Source organism: Podarcis vaucheri (genome assembly GCF_965113315.1).
Source record: "Podarcis vaucheri genome assembly, chromosome: 16".
Taxonomy (NCBI): Eukaryota; Metazoa; Chordata; class Lepidosauria; order Squamata; family Lacertidae; genus Podarcis; species Podarcis vaucheri.
Genome location: NC_138754.1, coordinates 19038133 through 19055664, shown reverse-complemented (window position 1 = coordinate 19055664; position 17532 = coordinate 19038133). Strand labels below are relative to the sequence as shown.

Sequence of the window (17532 nt, the reverse complement as noted above, 5' to 3'; positions counted from 1 at the left end):
CCAACATCCTGTTCTCACAGTGGCCAACCAGATGCACATTATGGGAAGCCCATGAGCAAGCCATGGGTGCAACAGTCCTCTGCCTACTTCCGACCCTCAGCAACGGGGATTCAGAGACAGCCTGCCTCCAGGAAGTTGCTTAATCCCCTCCTAGTAGCCACTAGCCCAGTGAAGGACATGAATCAATTAGGCATTTTGCGGCAAAGTACTATCCTTTGTCTGCCTGTCCTGAATCTTCTGCAAATCTATTTCACATGGGATGACTACAGATTCTAGGATCATGAGAAGAGCAATTGCCCACTTTTCCTATAGGGGTGGGACGGGCACTGCCAGAGCAGGAAGGGGCGGCTGTTTTACCTGACTGACGTGCAGAATCCAGCTTTTTCCTGTGGGAACCTTTGGAAAGGGGAAAAAAAAAACCAAAGTGAAAAAGGGGAAGTGAGCAAAACAAAAGCAGGCACAGATGTCTTAATCCTGATCTCCCCTCCCTTCAGCAATTTGCTGCAGGGCTGTTTTCCATGCAGGAGCCTGTGGAATAGCCACTGGTGCCAAGTAGCACTGAGCTTTGTACAACTATCCCTTTGTTGGTAAGTGTGATAGGAATTTTATGGTCTTAGATATATGGTAATGTTCATAACTGCACATACATAGATCAACACAGGAAGACCAACCTGGAACCATTTTGATCCCTAAACTGACCAAATCCTTTCTCTGCAAGGTTAAACTGGAAAAGCCTCCCCATTGTCTCTTTCCTCACAAATCCTGTCTCAAGGATATGTCTGTTTGAATAAGGTGTGAGCCTGTGACCTGGCCCAGGAAATAAGTATTTTACCACTACAAAAGAATGGCCAGGCTCCCCAGGCAATCCAATCAAGTAACTTGCCAGACAGGAGATAAACTGTGACAGGAGAAAAACAACATTAAAATTTCTGTGATGTAGGTGGGATGGATCTGAGGGGTGGTCTTAGGTTACACCCCTTCTGTGATGTATGCATAATGTTTCTGGGGGTGGTCTTGATCTAGAGAATGGGAATTTCAAAAGTCTTGATAAGCCCTTGCACGGCATTTTGGGGCGTCCTCTTCCTCTCCTGCGTGTGAGGGGAGCACCCTGTTGCAACAGATTAATAAAGATCAAGCTTACTAGCTGCTTTGCTTCTCAATATTCTCTGGTTGGCCTCTGTTATTTTCTCCTACCAATAAGGAACCTATGTAAGGACTCTATATGGGCTCTTGGATACCCCATAAGGGAAAAGGGCATATTTTTATTTACAACATAAGTGATGCCAATTGACCAGGGTGAAAGAAAATCCTGCTTGGTCTGCTATCGTATGTTGGACACAGATACCAGCCAGTAAAGCTGTTCACTATCTGCAGAGCAAGGAGATGCGAAGGGGAGAGGAGCAAGGTCTGGTAAAAAGAGCTGGCAACCCTAGCAGGGACAGCACTTTCACACTTAGGCAGGAAAGGAGAGGAAGACCTTCCCTATTCCCCCTGGGGCTGTGCCACCCACAAATCCAAGCACTGATTGTGCCAATCGCAGGGACTTCACTGATTCCCCTAGTCAGACTGCATATGGCTCAATGGGGTCAGCAGGTGGATTGAGATGTATAGAACCAGTTCAAATGTGTGCTGGAAATGTAAAATGTAAAAGGAAGGAAGGTACTTTTTAATCATACGTGGTGGTCATGAGGGGTGGGTGGTAAAAGCTTTCTAGGAAATGATATATAATAACTGGGGGGGGGGAATGTTTAAGATAACCTTTGTTAAAAAACCTAGAGGCTTTTCTGTTAGGAATCATAGGTGTGGAACTACCAAAAGAAAAGATTGTTTATGTATGCAACAACAGCAGCAAGGATGCTCTCAGCCCAGAGATGGAAAGAAGAAAAAGTACTGAGTGGTAGACCAAGCTGGTGGAATATGCCGAAATGGCAAGATTGATGGGAAAAATCAGAAACCAGGAAGACCAAATATTTGTGAAAGACTGGAATAACTTTTTAACATATTGAGAGACCACTGCAAACAGTTGAAATCATTGGCAGGAATTACAATGACACTTGTAAAGTAACAAGAATTTTGGATGCTATGGATATTTAATAGATGCAGGAATAAAATTTAGAAATGGAACCCAGGGAGGGAGGAGGGAGGTCTGAAGGTTCGAGAGAACCTTTTCTTTTTGTTTCTTTTTGAATTGTTATGCTTGTTAATTTCTATGTAAAACTAATAAAAAATATTACATATATATAAAAAGAGACCAGCCCAATAGATGGCTGATGGATGTCAACTGCTCTGGGCCGTGATCAAGAGTGGCCTCTCTCAGGGCTATGTCTCCCAGTGGTTTAACAATCAATCCTTCTTCCCAGAGAACTGTATCTCTGTGAGGGCTAGATGACCAGCTCTACAATTCTATGATTCTCTTAGTTTAGGTTCATTCACTTTTTCATCAGGGAATTTTAAAGCGGTTCAGATAGTTGTGTGAAACCCCTTACCTCTTTTCTTCTTCCACCACACAACAAGGCCAGCGCAGATGAATACAACTACCACTGCAAGGATAGGCAGTATGACTATAGAGGTGTTGCCAATAGGTTTGTCTTCTTAAAGAAAGAAAGAAAGAAAGAAAGAAAGAAAGAAAGAAAGAACAATATAATTTAGTAATTCCAGTAGTAATGATAGAATTGCGAAAACATTGCTGAAGCTAATTCACAAGGGCTTTGATAAGCCTACTTAAATTGCTTAACTTTTTTTCTGAATAAACCTATTCTTATGTCAGCAACTCATTCACTGTAATATCTGATCTTTAGCTTATGCTTTTAAAAAATAAAAGAACACCCCCACCACCTCTGATTTAGGCTGATAAGGGAATGTGGCAGATGAAATTAGGTGGAGGACAAGCCGTGCTTTTTTTCTTTAAAAAATGTTTAGGGTACTCCCATTCTCCTACTCATATTGAAATACTGCCCCTCAATGAGGCCAAACTTAGATTCACAAAATGTTTAGGAATATGCGCACCCCTGCATCTCCCCAGAAAAAAGCACTGAGTAAAAGTAAATAACTGCCATACAAAGAAGGAAAACCTCTGCTTAAAAATCTGCTGTGACATCTCAAACCTTTGACAGCACCTTTGGATTATAGCCCAACACCCCCCCAGTCTACAAAGGGCCCACCCTTGGGCATAAGGTGCCATTTTGCAAAGGTGGCAACATTTATTTTAATTGGAAGTCTTAAAATTTTTTTAAAAAGTATTATTGTACTATAGAGTACACATAATGGCATTTAATACATAAAATATCACAGCTGTGGAACAAGAAAATAACATCCATTGTGAAGGGAGAAATCGCCTTTGCTTTTAAATGCTTCATGACACACAAAAGATTGGCAGGTGAACCCTGCTCAGGTACAGCTGAATCTGTTGATTATGGTTTCTCTCAATTTCTTCTTTTTCCAATCTTTTGCTTTGCCTCATAGCAATAATTTTAAAAAGTGCAGTGCATAAGCATTTGTGTGCATTTTAGGGCACATCAGTCCTATTATATGTATTTTTGTACACAATTTGGCCCAGTATACACATTTTTGTCTTGTTATGGAATAATACCCTGGGTCCCTTACAAACCTGTGATCATGTGTATGGGAGGCTAGAATCTATAGGTGGAACCTTGCTGAAACCTGTCAGACCAGTTCATTTGCATCTTTAAAAAGTGAGCTCCGTTGCCATAGACACAAATGGGTGGGCTTTTCCCCACTGTACCTGAATGCCAGATCATCCTAGGATGGAGAACGATAGGGTGAGTTGGCTGATGATGGTGGTATCGAGAGACATGTTTTGCTCTGTGTTGGACTTTGGGGGTCCCCTGAAGCCCTAATGCATAGCTGTCAACATTTCCCTTTTTTCAAATAGGATTCCTCGCAAGAAAAGGGAAAAGTTGACAGCTATGCCCTAATGAGGAAGCAAGATCTGTTGTGGGGTTAATGCTGTAAGCCACTCTTGCCTATGCTCAGGTTGTATAGAACCATATATCCTAAAGATACCACTTCTCGCATTTGTAGCAGGCTTTCTGGTGGTATGGAATGCCCACTGACATCGCCTGCTAACCTTGCAAGCACACAGAGGAAGATGGTCCATGGATCACCTTTCTCTAGGCATGCAGGATAAGGAATAGGCACAAAGAGCGTACAGTGGTACCTCGGGTTAAGTACTTAATTCATTCCAGAGGTCCATATTTAACCTGAAACTGTTCTTAACCTGAAGCACCACTTTAGCTAATGGGGCCTCCTGCTGCCACTGTGCCACCGGAGCACGATTTCTGTTCTCATCCTGAAGCAAAGTTCTTAACCTGAAGCACTATTTCTGGGTTAGCGGAGTCTGTAACCTGAAGCGTACGTAACCCGAGGTACCACTGTACTGCAAATGGTTTGGGGGCATGCAACAGATTCTTCTAGGGGAACACTGCACATGATGTTAAATGTGCTATCCTATTGTTATAGGTTGGGAAGAGTCAGTCTGAACGAGATCCACAAGTCCCTTCCAAACCTGTGATCCCATGATTGTCAGATTAAAATCTATAAGGCAAAACCGGTGAACAGGTCTGGCTACTTCCTCTGTTAATGGAATAGCTTTGTCTGGTGAATTAAGTACTGCCATTTACATGTTCAAAGAGGGTGCCATAGAGATGATTGGGTCAGAATCCATGTCATCCTAAGGATGGAGAACAGCAGGCCAAGGGAGGCTGTGTATGCAAGAGTGAGAGAGAATGGTTAGCTTATGCTAGAAGCTGGAGACAGAGGCATGTCTGTTCTGTGTGGGACCCAAAGTTCTGCTTTGGGGCTTTGCTGGAATCCTAATGGGAAAGCAAGATCTTTTGGGGGTGTTGATGCTGTGAGTCCTTACATCCTATGCTGAAGTTGCATATATGTGTAAATAAAATCATATATCCCAAAGACACCATGGTTTCCACTGACCTTCATTCCAAGGAAACCAAAGCCTGGGTAAGCATAGGAACCCCTGCTTGAAGACTGGGGTGTGTGCAACAGCATTTAATGTAGCATAATAGAGTCTCAGGGGAAACTGGAGATTGAAGGGGGGCAATTTGGTGGCGGCAGGTAAGAGTTAATGCTCCCTCCTTTTTAACTAGGTTAGGAGAAGGCTCTTGTCTTGCTTGGCCAATGGACACCCTCTTCCTGGTAGTAGTGGTGGTGGTATAGAGAACCCATGTGGTATAAGTCACAGAGATGAAGAAGAATTACAATTTGGGAGGGTGGGGGGATGCAACAAGGGACAGAGGGTGGGCACAGAGCTAACCAATCTCCATGGAGGCCACCATCTTGCTGGGTTCACAGTGAGAATCAGAGGGGCTCAGAGTGAGCAACAAGCACCAGGTGGAACCAATGAGAAGTCAATGGCAAAGAATGTTGACTAATTGGACTAGGGGGGGGGAATGGCAACTGGGTGGGAGGGGGAATGGAATGGAGAACATGTGGAAAGGGAAGGGAAAGAACGAGACACACAGATACTAGAAAGGACCGAATGAATCATCTCATTGTCTGGATAAGCTATTTCTTGGTTCATGCTACTAAGTTATTTCTAACTGCATCCCCAGGGATGGAAGTGAGCGCTCCCCATATGGAGAAATCCTAGAATCTGTTATGCACCCCTGCAGTGTAGTTCATACTTAACAGTACAGGTGAGAGTGTTAGAGGTTTGCAACAACCTTAATATATCACGTAATATATTTTAAATCTCCTTGGGACTTTTAAACAACTAGCATTAAATAATAATAAAAAACCTAGCCTCTTGCTGTGTAATCTTTCATTCTGTAAATGGAGCTACACTGGTACGTGGGTGATTCCCCACGCCTGTTTTGGATGGGACTGCACGCACCCTGAAGGACCAGGCATTTCGGGGGTTTTTTTTTGGGGGGGGGCTCCCAGATATCGCTTTGCCAGTAAAGTCATAAGTAGCCTCATTGGCACAGGGTCCCTATTTCCAGCTACAGAGGTTACTGGACTGGGATAGGCTGGTCACAGTAGCCTATTCACTGTTAACCTAACAGGGAGATTACGATAATGCAGTCAATACATTTATACAGACATAATGGTAGTATAGGGATGCGGGTGGCGCTGTGGGTTAAACCACAGAGCCTACGACTTGCCGATCAGAAGGTCGGCGGTTCGAATCCCCGCGACGGAGTGAGCTTCCATTGATCAGTCCCTGCTACTGCCAACCTAGCAGTTCAAAAGCACGTCAAAGTGCAAATAGATAAATAGGTACCACTCCAGCGGGAAGGTAAATAGCGTTTCCATGTGCTGCTCTGGTTTGCCAGAAGCGGCTTAGTCATGCTGGCCACATGACCCAGAAGCTGTATGCTGGTTCCCTTGGCCAATAAAGCGAGATGAGCGCCGCAACCCCAGAGTCAGTCACGAGAGAAAGGAGATTAGCTAACACAACTTCAGATTAAACCCAGAGTCTCCGAAACAATTCACAGCTATAAATCTAACATCCTTGTTCTAATCTGGTTTGGCTCCACTTTTACTACAAAACCGTTGTCTCACTCAAACGAAATCGAACCATTTCTACTGGGGCATCCCTGCTTCCATTTTTCAACAAGCATTTCAAAAATCTCTCTCAGGTTGTTGTATAATGGGGCAAATTAACTGATAATGGATAATATTGGATATTGATTACTGCAATGTACTCTACATGGAACTTCCCTTGAAGCCCTGTCTTTCTCCAGGGTTCAGCCCCTCCACTTTCACAGTTCTGAGCAGATAAAGTCTCAACAGGGCATGTGTTTGTGGAGGGGGGAAAGTATCTTATCTCTGGTGCCTACACACCCCTTATCAATTCACAGAGTGATGCTGCTGATGTGTTTTGCTTTGCTAATATCCTGCTGCAGGACTGAGACCTGCTGCTGCTCAGATGTTTGGGGGCACCAGGTTGGGGAAACCTGCAGGCTAGCTTATCTTTAACCTCTTCTCATATGACTCTTCTCTGCACCCCCCTCCCCGGAACACACGTGGCCCAGCTGTTTGGGCAATGCCAGAATTAGCTTCATGGTATAGCGCAGGGCCTGAGCTCTAAGCTTTATCAGAGATGTCCACACATCTCCTGTGCCTGCTGTTTCCTGAGCATATTAAGGCAGACCAGTTGACTGCGTTTGAAAGATAATATTCTCGGATGCAGTTTTCTGTTTCTTGTACAAGCATTTATCTGTATCCCCTCCACCCCCATACCTAAAATAACGTACAACGGACATGCACACACAAAGCACTCCAACACAATGGCTATGCATAAAGGCACAGAAAAGCTAACTATATTGTTCATTACAGCTTATCCCATCAAATTACAGTATGCCACCTGGCATGACACAAAAGATTCCATGTAAATGTCATCTTGAGGAAGGCATTTATCCATGGCCACTAGTTACATTGGCTAGAGATTCTAACTCCTGGCCCCTGTCCTGTATCTAACAACATGTGGCTCACTTGGGGATATTTGCACCCTGTTTTCTGCTCTGGGGACTGACCCCCTTGGGACAGAAGGCAGCACAAGACTTTCCGAAGATTTAAGTGAAGGGGCACAAACAACAAAGAACAGGGAGTGGAGCTCACCAGTCTGCGGGGGGGACCACATCCCAGGTGTCGTCGCTTGGTGCTCTGCACGAGCCGATGGGACAGGGAGCGAGTGCGAGAGAGCAGATTGGAAAGAGAGATCAGGCAAATTGGCAAAGATCTGGAAAAAGAGTTCTGTGCATTTTGCACCGGAAAACTGCCTTTGGAAGGAACGTTACTGTTCCATTGAAGGATATGCTGATCAGCAATTTGAGCTCTTGGGATTTCTGCTAGGGCCTTAGAGAATGCCTGACCTCCTCCAATGCAATAAAAGCCATAAAATGTTGGGGGGTTTCGTTTCTGACTACAAGTCAGCCTAAAGCCTAGACCTAACCCGGTCTCAGGGTCCTGAGAGGATGAACCAGGCAGGACCTCCTGGAATCAGTGTGAACAGCAGGGAGTTGTCAAAATGTACAGGCAGCCCTCAGCCCTTGAAAACATTGGTGCCAAAAAAATGCAGGCTTAAGAGCATTGATGTAGCAGGTTTCTACAGACCCAGAGTTGTTGTGTAGCATTTTGTTGAGGGCACTGAGAGCTGTGGGGAAGGCCCTTATTCCTCTCACAGAGCTACGCTTTTGTGTGGTGGTTTAAGTGCCAATCCCTCTTCATGGGGAACTGTGGGAACTGTAGCTCTGGGAGAGGAATTGGGGCCTCCTAACAACCCTCAGCACCCTTCACAAACAAAAGCTCCCAGAATGCTTTGGGGGGGGGGAGCCATAACTGTTTAAAGTGGCATGGTGTGAATGTGGCCCAAGAAGCACCATTGAAGGGCATGTTTCAGTCCCTCGAGGACAATGGAAAGCAGGGCTAGCGAAGGATGTGGCCTGAGGAAGAAGGGGTGTGTGGCTGGTTTTGTGTGGGGATGTTCCTAAGGGCTTGAAAGAGAGGCTTGTGTCTGCACCTGGCCGCCAGGCCTGAAAAGGCCCATCTTAGGTGAACATCCTGTGTCGCATTGGCTGCATTATTTCCATCTGCAGGTGGAGGGTCGCAGCGTTCGCAGCTCTTCTGTTACTTAAGAAAATAAACCCCCTAATCGTATTCACTAGCCTGTCGAGTAGAGCAGTCACAGCCAAGCTTCTGTTTGTGGGAAGGGCCCTTTTTAAAGGGGTATGCATGAATCATGTGTAAACCCCCCACCCTCCATTGCAGGTAGCACAGATATAACATCCGCTCACAGGAAGTAGCTAGCTAGTGAGTTCCTCGCTCACTCACTCGCTTTTGCATGCATGACATATACGCACACAAATTTGTGTGAGTGTGACTGTAAAACACCCACACTTCCTTTTTCAGCGTAATCACCTTGCTTGGTTTAGCTGAGCTACTTGAGTCTTAGATGAGCCTGTTTCTGCTTTATTGAACCCTGGCTGCTCTCACTGACTAGGTCCCAAGGCAACCCAACAGGTGGAATGGTGGTTTAAATTAGGATCTGCCCCCTTTTTGCCCTGATGCAGCTGAATCTCACTCACTCACAAGCTACACCACACACTTATATTCCTGTAGAGCTCTTGAGTGTTCTGTTCTCTTTATTCTGGTATTTTACAGTCATCTCATGGGTGGGTGTGAGGTGGTTTATCTAATTATTTGGCTGTCAATTTGTTAGGTTTTCTTGTAGCGAGGATACATTACTCCCTAATCCGTGCTTAGTGAGAGAGGCTTTATCCTCCATCTTTACCTTTGGCAGGGGGAGGGAAGCTTTGTGAGAAATTTGGTATCCCCCATGAGCCGTGGACTCCCATTTGTCACAGCACACCAGTGTCCTGCACCAACAGGAATTGAACCAAATGGTATTCTGTGATTCTACAAATGAAATAACTCCAAATGATTCCCCATATGGAGATTCTGACCAATTATTCCTTTCATATATATTTTTAAAGCAAGTTTCTAGTCCTTAATGTTATATGTATGGGCAAAGGCCTGGTGAAATCAGACTAGTTAAGATTTATTGTGATCAGTGGGGGAACCATTGCCCCATCCATGGTTAGAAAAGCTAAATGAATTATGCAAATGCTAGCACTGCAATACAATATTTTTGTCATTGTCATGTTGCATACTAGTTGCAGAATTATTGTTGCTGTGGGGTTTCTGTTTATAAGCTAAAGCAGCCAAATCCCTTCAAGGCTGAAATGTTTCATAATGGAGGTTTTGCTACCCTCCCTGTGTCCTCAGTCCTCCCACCTGGGTCACCTTCAAACAGGTTTGTAAAACTAGGCATGACTCTACATAGAAAAAGAATGGAGAGCTGTCTTTCTAGGCCTCTTTTAAATAGATAAAAAGTTTACCACTGCAAATTTCTTGTTAGTACATCTCAACATTTCTAATTCCACAAAACCAGTTGGGAGGCTTTGCTACATTTTCTGAGTCTTTGCCCCCATCAGACTTGCCCCTGCCCCGCTGTTTTCTCCTGAGTAAACTTGATCTTTATTAATGAATTATAGCAACCACCAATCAGATTAACATTTGCTCCAATTTATTGCTAAAGAGTAGGGTTTCCAGGGGATAGCAGCTGGGTAAGGGCAAAACTGGACGCGTGCCTAGACTGCATGGGAGAAGTGGAAAACAGCTCTGATCCCTATTTCTAGGCAGAGGACAAGCACAGGTCTGGATCAGCATGTCATCAACAAAAGGATTGCAAGACTAATTTAAATAGAGGCATAATTCTGCCAAGAGAAAAATGAAAAGCAAATCTTACCACTGCAAATTTTCAGGAAAGACACTGTCTTGGATGCTGTGCTAACAGGGTTCTCTACTTTGCAAGTGAAGTTCAAATCATTGCCTTCTAAATTGTGCCAGGTGACAAGAGATCTCCCAGTGGATTCACTCTTGCTGGCTGGGGCCCAGCTGAACGTGGCATCATCTTCCCAGCTGCCTGCAGAGCAGTTCAGCTGAAGAGTTCCATTCCCACCACCATAACCTTTTCGGTCACAGACGATCTCGAGGTCAGCTTCCAATAAACGCTCTGAACAGGAAGGGAGAGAGACATGGTATACAAAAACAAGCAACAAAACATGAGAGATTATTTCCTTCCCTACAGACCCCCTTGGATGTGAAGATCAGCAGAGGAGACCTTATCTGTACTTCCATTTCTCTCAAACTTTTTCTTTTTTTTTGGGGGGGGGGGTTGCCCAGGATGGGGCGTTTTTTGTGCTGGACCCTGAGCTATGGTATTCACTCCCTGCCTGGCACCTTCATTATACAGTGGTACCTCAGGTTACATACGCTTCAGGTTACAGACTCCGCTAACCCAGAAATAGTGCTTCAGGTTAAGAACTTTGCTTCAGGATGAGAACAGAAATCGTGCTCTGGCGGCGCGGCGGCAGCAGGAGGCCCCATTAGTTAAAGTGGTGCTTCAGGTTAAGAACAGTTTCAGGTTAAGTACGGACCTCCGGAACGAATTAAGTACTTAACCTGAGGTACCACTGTATAGTGTTTCTATCATATGCTCAACACACCCCTCTTTACCTTGGCCTCTGACACTTCATATTTAGGGCCCATCCTAATCTGCTACATTTAAATGTTTTTACAGTACTTGATTTTAAAACCTTGTAATCTTTCCTGGGCCTTATGGTAAAGGGCAGGAAATAAATACAATATAATATGCCTGGCAGAGTGGGAATTCTATGCCAAAATACCCCACACAGTGGTTTTCATCCCTTGTTGTGAGAAGAGGTGAAAGTGGTGTGATGGAGCCATTCCAGCTCTTGTGGGGTGCACCATCACCTCAAAAACCTGTTAGGTCACAGCTGATAATGAGACATAAACTTGAGTTAATATGAGATCTTAGTAATGGGGATTGGCCCTGGTGGATTTTTTGTAGGGGGTCTGGATAGAGTTCCATATTGTGTTGTATGAAGTACCATGTTAATCCTCCTTGCAGGCCTCATCAGTGCAGAAGGGCCCAGAATTAGTTTCACAGGGTCAGGGACTGAAGGAGAGATGCTCTATTATCATTTGTGACTCCACCTGGGTGCCTGAAATGTTTAGAATACTTACTATACACCCTCAGGGGAAAGGTTTCGCTTATTGGATTTTTGTCTTCAGCTATCGTGATCTGTGCTGTGTATGTGCCAGAATCCTCTTGCATTAGATTATTGATTTGTAACCTTTTGCAGTCCTCAGAGACACTCAGCCGCCCTCTATATGCTGGAATCTGCACACTGAGTTCACATCTCTCTTCTGGATCCTTTCGTGGAATCGCTGCCACAAAAAATTCAAGATCCTGCTTTCCTTTAGTTCTAAGCCAAGAAATCTTTTTGAGTTGTTCTGCAGTGTTCAGTAGGAAAGTTGCAGGTTCCCCCAGAATTCCTTTCATTTTCTCAGTATTTTCTTCACCATAGGAACCTGTATGGTCAAGAAAATGAAGGAAGAAACTGTCAAGAAACATAGGAATTTGCCTTATGTCAAGTCTGACCATTGGTCCATCTAGCCTGGTATTGTCCACACTGACAGGCAGCAGCTCTCCTAGATTCCAACTAGGCTTTCTCAGCCCTCCTGGAACTTGCCAGGGATTGAACTTGGGACCTTTTGCATGCAAAGCATATGCTTTACGACTGAGCCACAGCCCCTCCACAATTGTACCACATCATCCCAGTGACCCATTTCAGTATCTGAAAGCAGATTCCCTGAAAAATCTGCTGGGTTCTGATCTGCCGGGTCTCTTGATATTTCTTGATTCTGCACTCCCCAGTAGGGTTAATGTACATTTGGCAGCAAGGGGTTTTCTAGACAATGTAATTATTGTTATAGGATTGGGAGCTTGGCTTGGATGATATTGTTGCACACCACCCCGATGTCTGAGCAGTGCTCCCCACTCCCAGATAACCTAAGACAGGGTGGGCAATCTGGGCCTCCACACTCAAGCCTGTGGTCATATGATGGGAACTGAACTCCAGCAATTCCCAAGCCCTGTCCCAAGATGTGTGCTCATTGTCTTGTGCAGCAAACTATCCTTGTAGACCCCGAAAGGCTCTGTGCCACCTGCCTTCCAATGGCAGAGCCCAGTGATGCCCTCCCAAGTGGGGTGGGGACGGACGGACTGAAATTAATGCAGCCCCACAGCACCCTGAGGCTGAGTTTGCCAAAGGCTTTGTGGCAGCACTGGCAGCCTCTGGGCCCCCCTTTGCCTTTAAGGTTGCAATCCATGCCTGCTGAAATTGATCATGCCAGTCTTTGAAATAAACATGGACAGGACTTAAATATTTGCTTGCCTACATTTTCATGGTGAAAAACGGACTCTTGTGGAGGTTAAGATGTTCCCTAATCACCCCACCTTTTCATATTCTTTTCTCCAGTTTGCAATCCAACCTGCATTCCCTCCCCCTGTTTTCTTTTTTTTCTTTTGGTTAGGGCTTTGTTTCTGCTCACATTCAACCAGGGACCATACAGTGAAGATGTCACATAGTCTTAAAAGTCCACCAGATGTAATGTTGGTTTTTCTGAGTAGGACCCTGAGGGGAAGAATGAATTTGTGCTCCCTCTCCATCCCATGGACTGCTGTTTGGCACTTCAGCTGCAAAGCTGGGGGATGTTTGGGACCCCTCTTGGGTTTCCCTTCTGGTCATGTGATAAATAAATTAGGTAAAGGTAAAGGGACCCCTGACCATTAGGTCCAGTCGCAGACGAGTCTGGGGTTGCGGTGCTCATCTTGCTTTATTGGCCAAGGGAGCCGGCGTACAGTTTCTGGGTCATGTGGCCAGCATGCCTAAGCTGCTTCTGGCGAACCAGAGTAGCGCACGGAAACACCGTTTACCTTCCTGCCGGAGCAGTACCTATTTATCTACTTGCACTTCGTGCTTTCGAACTGCTAGGTTGGCAGGAGCTGGGACCAAGCAACGGGAGCTCACCCCGTCATGGGGATTCGAACCGCCAACAATTCCATAATGAATATCCCAGGCAGACAACAAAAGAAGCAGGCAGGGGGAAAGGTGTGTGTGTGTGTGTGTGTGTGTGTGTGTGTGTGTGTGCATGCATGAGAAAGAGACAGATTGTGTTCTAAAATCTCATCTTTTGCAAGTTAAAGAAAACTGTTGCTAAATGAGTATGTGATTACACAAAAGTGCTTCTCAACTGGAAACTTATCACTTCCTCCTTGCCCTGTGACAAGAGGAAGCAGCATTCCTGCATTACGAAAGGGATGGTGCATAAACAATCTAGTTATTTAGACTGCCCAGCAGTTTCCAGAATATCGTAACAGAAAAAAGAATTACAAAAGCGTGCATTGGTAAAAAAACCAAACAAAACCAGCCTAAGATAGGAATGGGAATCTTTGTGGCCCCAAGGGTCAGATCAGAATCAGTCTCATGGACCAAGTTTGACAGGTGGGCAGGGCTACTCAGCTGGCAATCACATTTTGCAATTATGACACCACATGAGTGGCATCTGTCAAAATCCCTTGTGCTGTTCTGCACGTCTCCCTATGCTCCACCTTTTAACCCTCTGAAGACATATGCAAGGCCAGTGAGGGAGCTAGTCATTGCAAAACGAAGTACTGCACACACATTCCACTTTACAAACACAATGCATTCCCTGGAAATTGCTCATTAGCTGAGCATGTGTCTAATGAGTCAATGACTTCCATCCGCCTAGCCAGTCAACAATTTCCACTGACAAAAGTTTCTGATGTGTTCTCAACCACAGAAGCTGTGGGTACTAATTCCTTGTTTTTGGATAAGTGAATTTTTGCACAGTGGGTATTTTTTAAAGAAGCAGTTATCTAGGGTTTTGGGAAAGAGTCTTCCACAACCCTCCCTGGAGATGTTGGAGATTGACCTTGAGCCTTTGCTTGCACTCTACCATTGATAATGTTGTTATAATTATTCCTACCTTATAGGGTTGTTGCAAGTTTTATTGAGAAAAGTTTATTGTAGTTTTATTGTAGAAAACTGTTTAAATACTCAATACAGTGCTATATGGGAGTTAAGCATCTAGACAACTGTTCTGATGATAAGAGAAAGGATTCATTGTTTTATTGGATCAGATTGTATTGTGGGCACAGTTTGGAATCCACCCTTTCGCCCTTTCAGTGGGTTCTTCTAGTTTTTTTACCTGCTTGGGTCTAAAACTTAACATCTCTTGAATTCACCAAGATGAAAGCTAACTCAAAAGCCACCTGAAAGAGCTTTCCTCAAGCACCAGGTCAATATATAACACCCTGAATGTACATATGCCACAAAAATTGGAAGAAAAATCACTATGAAAGTTGAAATGAACTCTCCTAAGATTCCAATTCACTGCAAGCGGACAGAAAAGGCTTAAATAATCTTGTAAATGTTGTTAGGAATTTGTTGCCAACACAGATGAGATGATGATTTTTATCATTCCTGCAATATAGTGCAGCAAGTACACAATTGTGACCCTTTGCTAGCACTATCCAAATAGCAATGCTTGGGTGAAATTGCAGAACCTTTCTGAGCATTTTGGTGCATGAAATGCCTTTACTGCTGATTCAGCTTAAACCAAATATACTGCCTGGACTTCCTTTCTTAGGGCAAAAAATTTATACTGCCCAGGCTTCAAGTCTCAAGAAATGGATACTCTACATATATGAAAGAGGCTATTCAGAAGTACCCAAAAAGTACAAGAAAAGACAACCTGATCACTTTTAACTAGCGAAGGCTTGCTATTTCTTCATCCACACACCCTAGTTCTCTACTTGTGCAATCTCCAGTGGCACCTTGCCTGGACATTTTCAGAGGCATTCACTCACGCACAGGAACCAAGGAAGGCCTGGGACAAGTTGCCCTAGTTGCAGGAATCTATTATTTCTTATGCTCAGCACAAAACTCCTCCTGCTGCAAACTCTGCTCCCTGAGCTTTGACACAGCCTTTTCAGCTACAAGAAGTTGGCCCTCAGTCGGTGCAGTGCAATCGCTTTGAGGGTTTCCTCCTCACAATTAAGCAGCATATAAATTTTATGGAGTGGGGGGAACTAGTCTTTAAGGGACAGAGTATCACCATAAACTGCAGTTTCTCAAGCTGTATCTTCTTCAAATGTCTTCCTTTTTTTAGCTTTGGAAATTACCATTGCCCCCAAAATATAGAACTGTAGCAACCATGTGACTAAGCCTAGCAATTTGGTTTTACTTTTAATGTGTGGTTTTTTGCAGCAGTTCCTATATTTTGGTAATCATTCTTTATGACAGGATATCCTTTTTTTTGGTAATCCTTAAAAATAATACAGGAGAATTATAAATTTTCTAAAAGGTATCCAGTGGACTTTTTAAAGCCATTGTATTATTATTTATGTATTGCTTATAGTATATGTTGGCCCTAAGAAATGCTGAGTACCACTGATTTTTACCTAGTGTAAGAGACAACAAAGTGGACCTCGAAATAGAAACATTTAAACCTAATTGAAGGACAAGTTGTAGCTCAAAACCCTGGGCAACCACCAAGCTCACCCACGTCTAAGACCGAGCCTAGACAGTTGACTTCTACATCATGGGGGGGAAATGTCTGCGTCTCTTCAACACACTTGATATCTGTTACCAGGCAATGAAATGCTGGATTGTGTGACTGGTGGAAAGTATTGTTAAAGACAAAAGAACTGAAATATACTCTGAGCTTAGTACATAACAAGAACCAAGCACTTGGCTTCTGCAAGGCAAGTCCTGTCTCACAAGCCTATTCCATGCGACAGCCCTTCAGATGTCTGAAGATTCCTATCATATCGCCCCTCAGTCGTCTCTTCTCCAGACAAAATATACCCAGCTCCCTCAACCATTCCTCATAAGGCTTGGTTTCCAGACACGTTCCCTTGACCTAGACATTAGACATCTGTTGATGCAGCCTACAATTGTATTAGCTTATTTTGCTGCTGCATCGCACTGGTGACTCATGTTCAGCTTGTAGTCTCTTAAGACCCCCAAATCCTTTGCACATGTACTGCTGTTAAGCTAGGTGTTCCCCACCTTATATTTGTGCATCTGGTTCTTCCTGCCTAAGTGAAGAACCTTATATTTGTCCCTATTGAAATTCACGTTGTTAGTTCTGGCTTGGTCTTCTGCTGCCTTCTACTGCAGTGCTAACAACTGGCGAATTTGGGGCATGTGATAGGAGGGCTGCTAAGCCCATAACAAAGCCATGAAGAGAGAATGTGCCTTAAATTTCACTTCAGGTCCCTCGGCAGCAAGCAAGATTGGAAGGCTGGCACACATGATAACTGCTGAATGATCGTAGCATAGCTAGGAAGCTATGCTATTGTGAATTGTCTTATACACCTTTGTATGAAAGAGCTGTTGTGCCTAGCCCTGACATTTACACACCCAAGCCCCATCCATCAAGCATGGTCTTCTTTTGAATCTGTACGGTAAAAAAAGAAAAATACAGGACTTACCCACGAATACGGAAAGGAACCACAGATGCAAAAATGTCTTGCTTATCATCTTTTCACCGTTAGCTCTGGTGTTGGTTTCCTGCTTCGCAACTTAGTTGCCTACATGAGGAAGAAGGCGTGGCTGAGGACGTCAGTCTCTCAACAATTTTAGCTTTTTACAATTGTTTTTAAGATAAATTATAATCCCCCCCCCGTTCCCCCTTATTAAAATTTTGGTCTTCCTGATTTCTAATTCTTCCGGTTATTTTAGCCATTTCAGCATAATTCATCAACTTAATCTGCCATTCTTCTCTGGTAGGGACTTTATCTTCTTTCCATCTCTGGGGCAATAACATCCGCGCAGCTGTGGTCGCATACATAAATAGTATTTTCTGCTCCCTTGGAATTTCAGCACCTAGAATTCATAAAGAAAGGCTTCGGGGGTTTTTTTTATAGAAAAGGTTATTTTAAACATTTTTTTTAACTCATTATATATCATTTCCCAAAATTCTTTTACTACCTTTTCCACCACATATGATAGAAGGTGCATTTGACTCTGTTTCATACAGTTTTGCTAATTTACTGGGAGCTAAATACCAAGGGTACATCATTTTCATATA

The 17532-nt window shown here is 44.0% G+C and overlaps 1 protein-coding gene across 4 annotated transcripts in view; it reads right to left on the bottom strand.

Annotated features, from left to right (window-relative positions):
* The window catches only part of LOC309521328 (SLAM family member 9-like), a 29979-nt gene extending 12878 nt beyond the window's left edge, over positions 1–17101 (bottom strand). The window contains exons 1-6 of one of the 4 annotated variants that reach the window (XM_082203709.1): positions 16934–17101; positions 11593–11940; positions 10292–10558; positions 7603–7647; positions 2487–2591; positions 358–396 (exon numbers count right to left, since the gene is read on the bottom strand). In XM_082203709.1, coding sequence (XP_082059835.1) covers positions 358–396; positions 2487–2591; positions 7603–7647; positions 10292–10558; positions 11593–11940; positions 16934–16982 — 853 coding nt within the window. In that variant the 5' untranslated portion in view covers positions 16983–17101. The remainder of the gene's footprint in view (positions 1–357; positions 397–2486; positions 2592–7602; positions 7648–10291; positions 10559–11592; positions 11941–16933) is intronic. The other 3 variants (XM_082203710.1, XM_082203711.1, XM_082203712.1) reach the window with 3 other exon arrangements.
* Between the last annotated feature and the right edge of the window lie 431 nt (positions 17102–17532).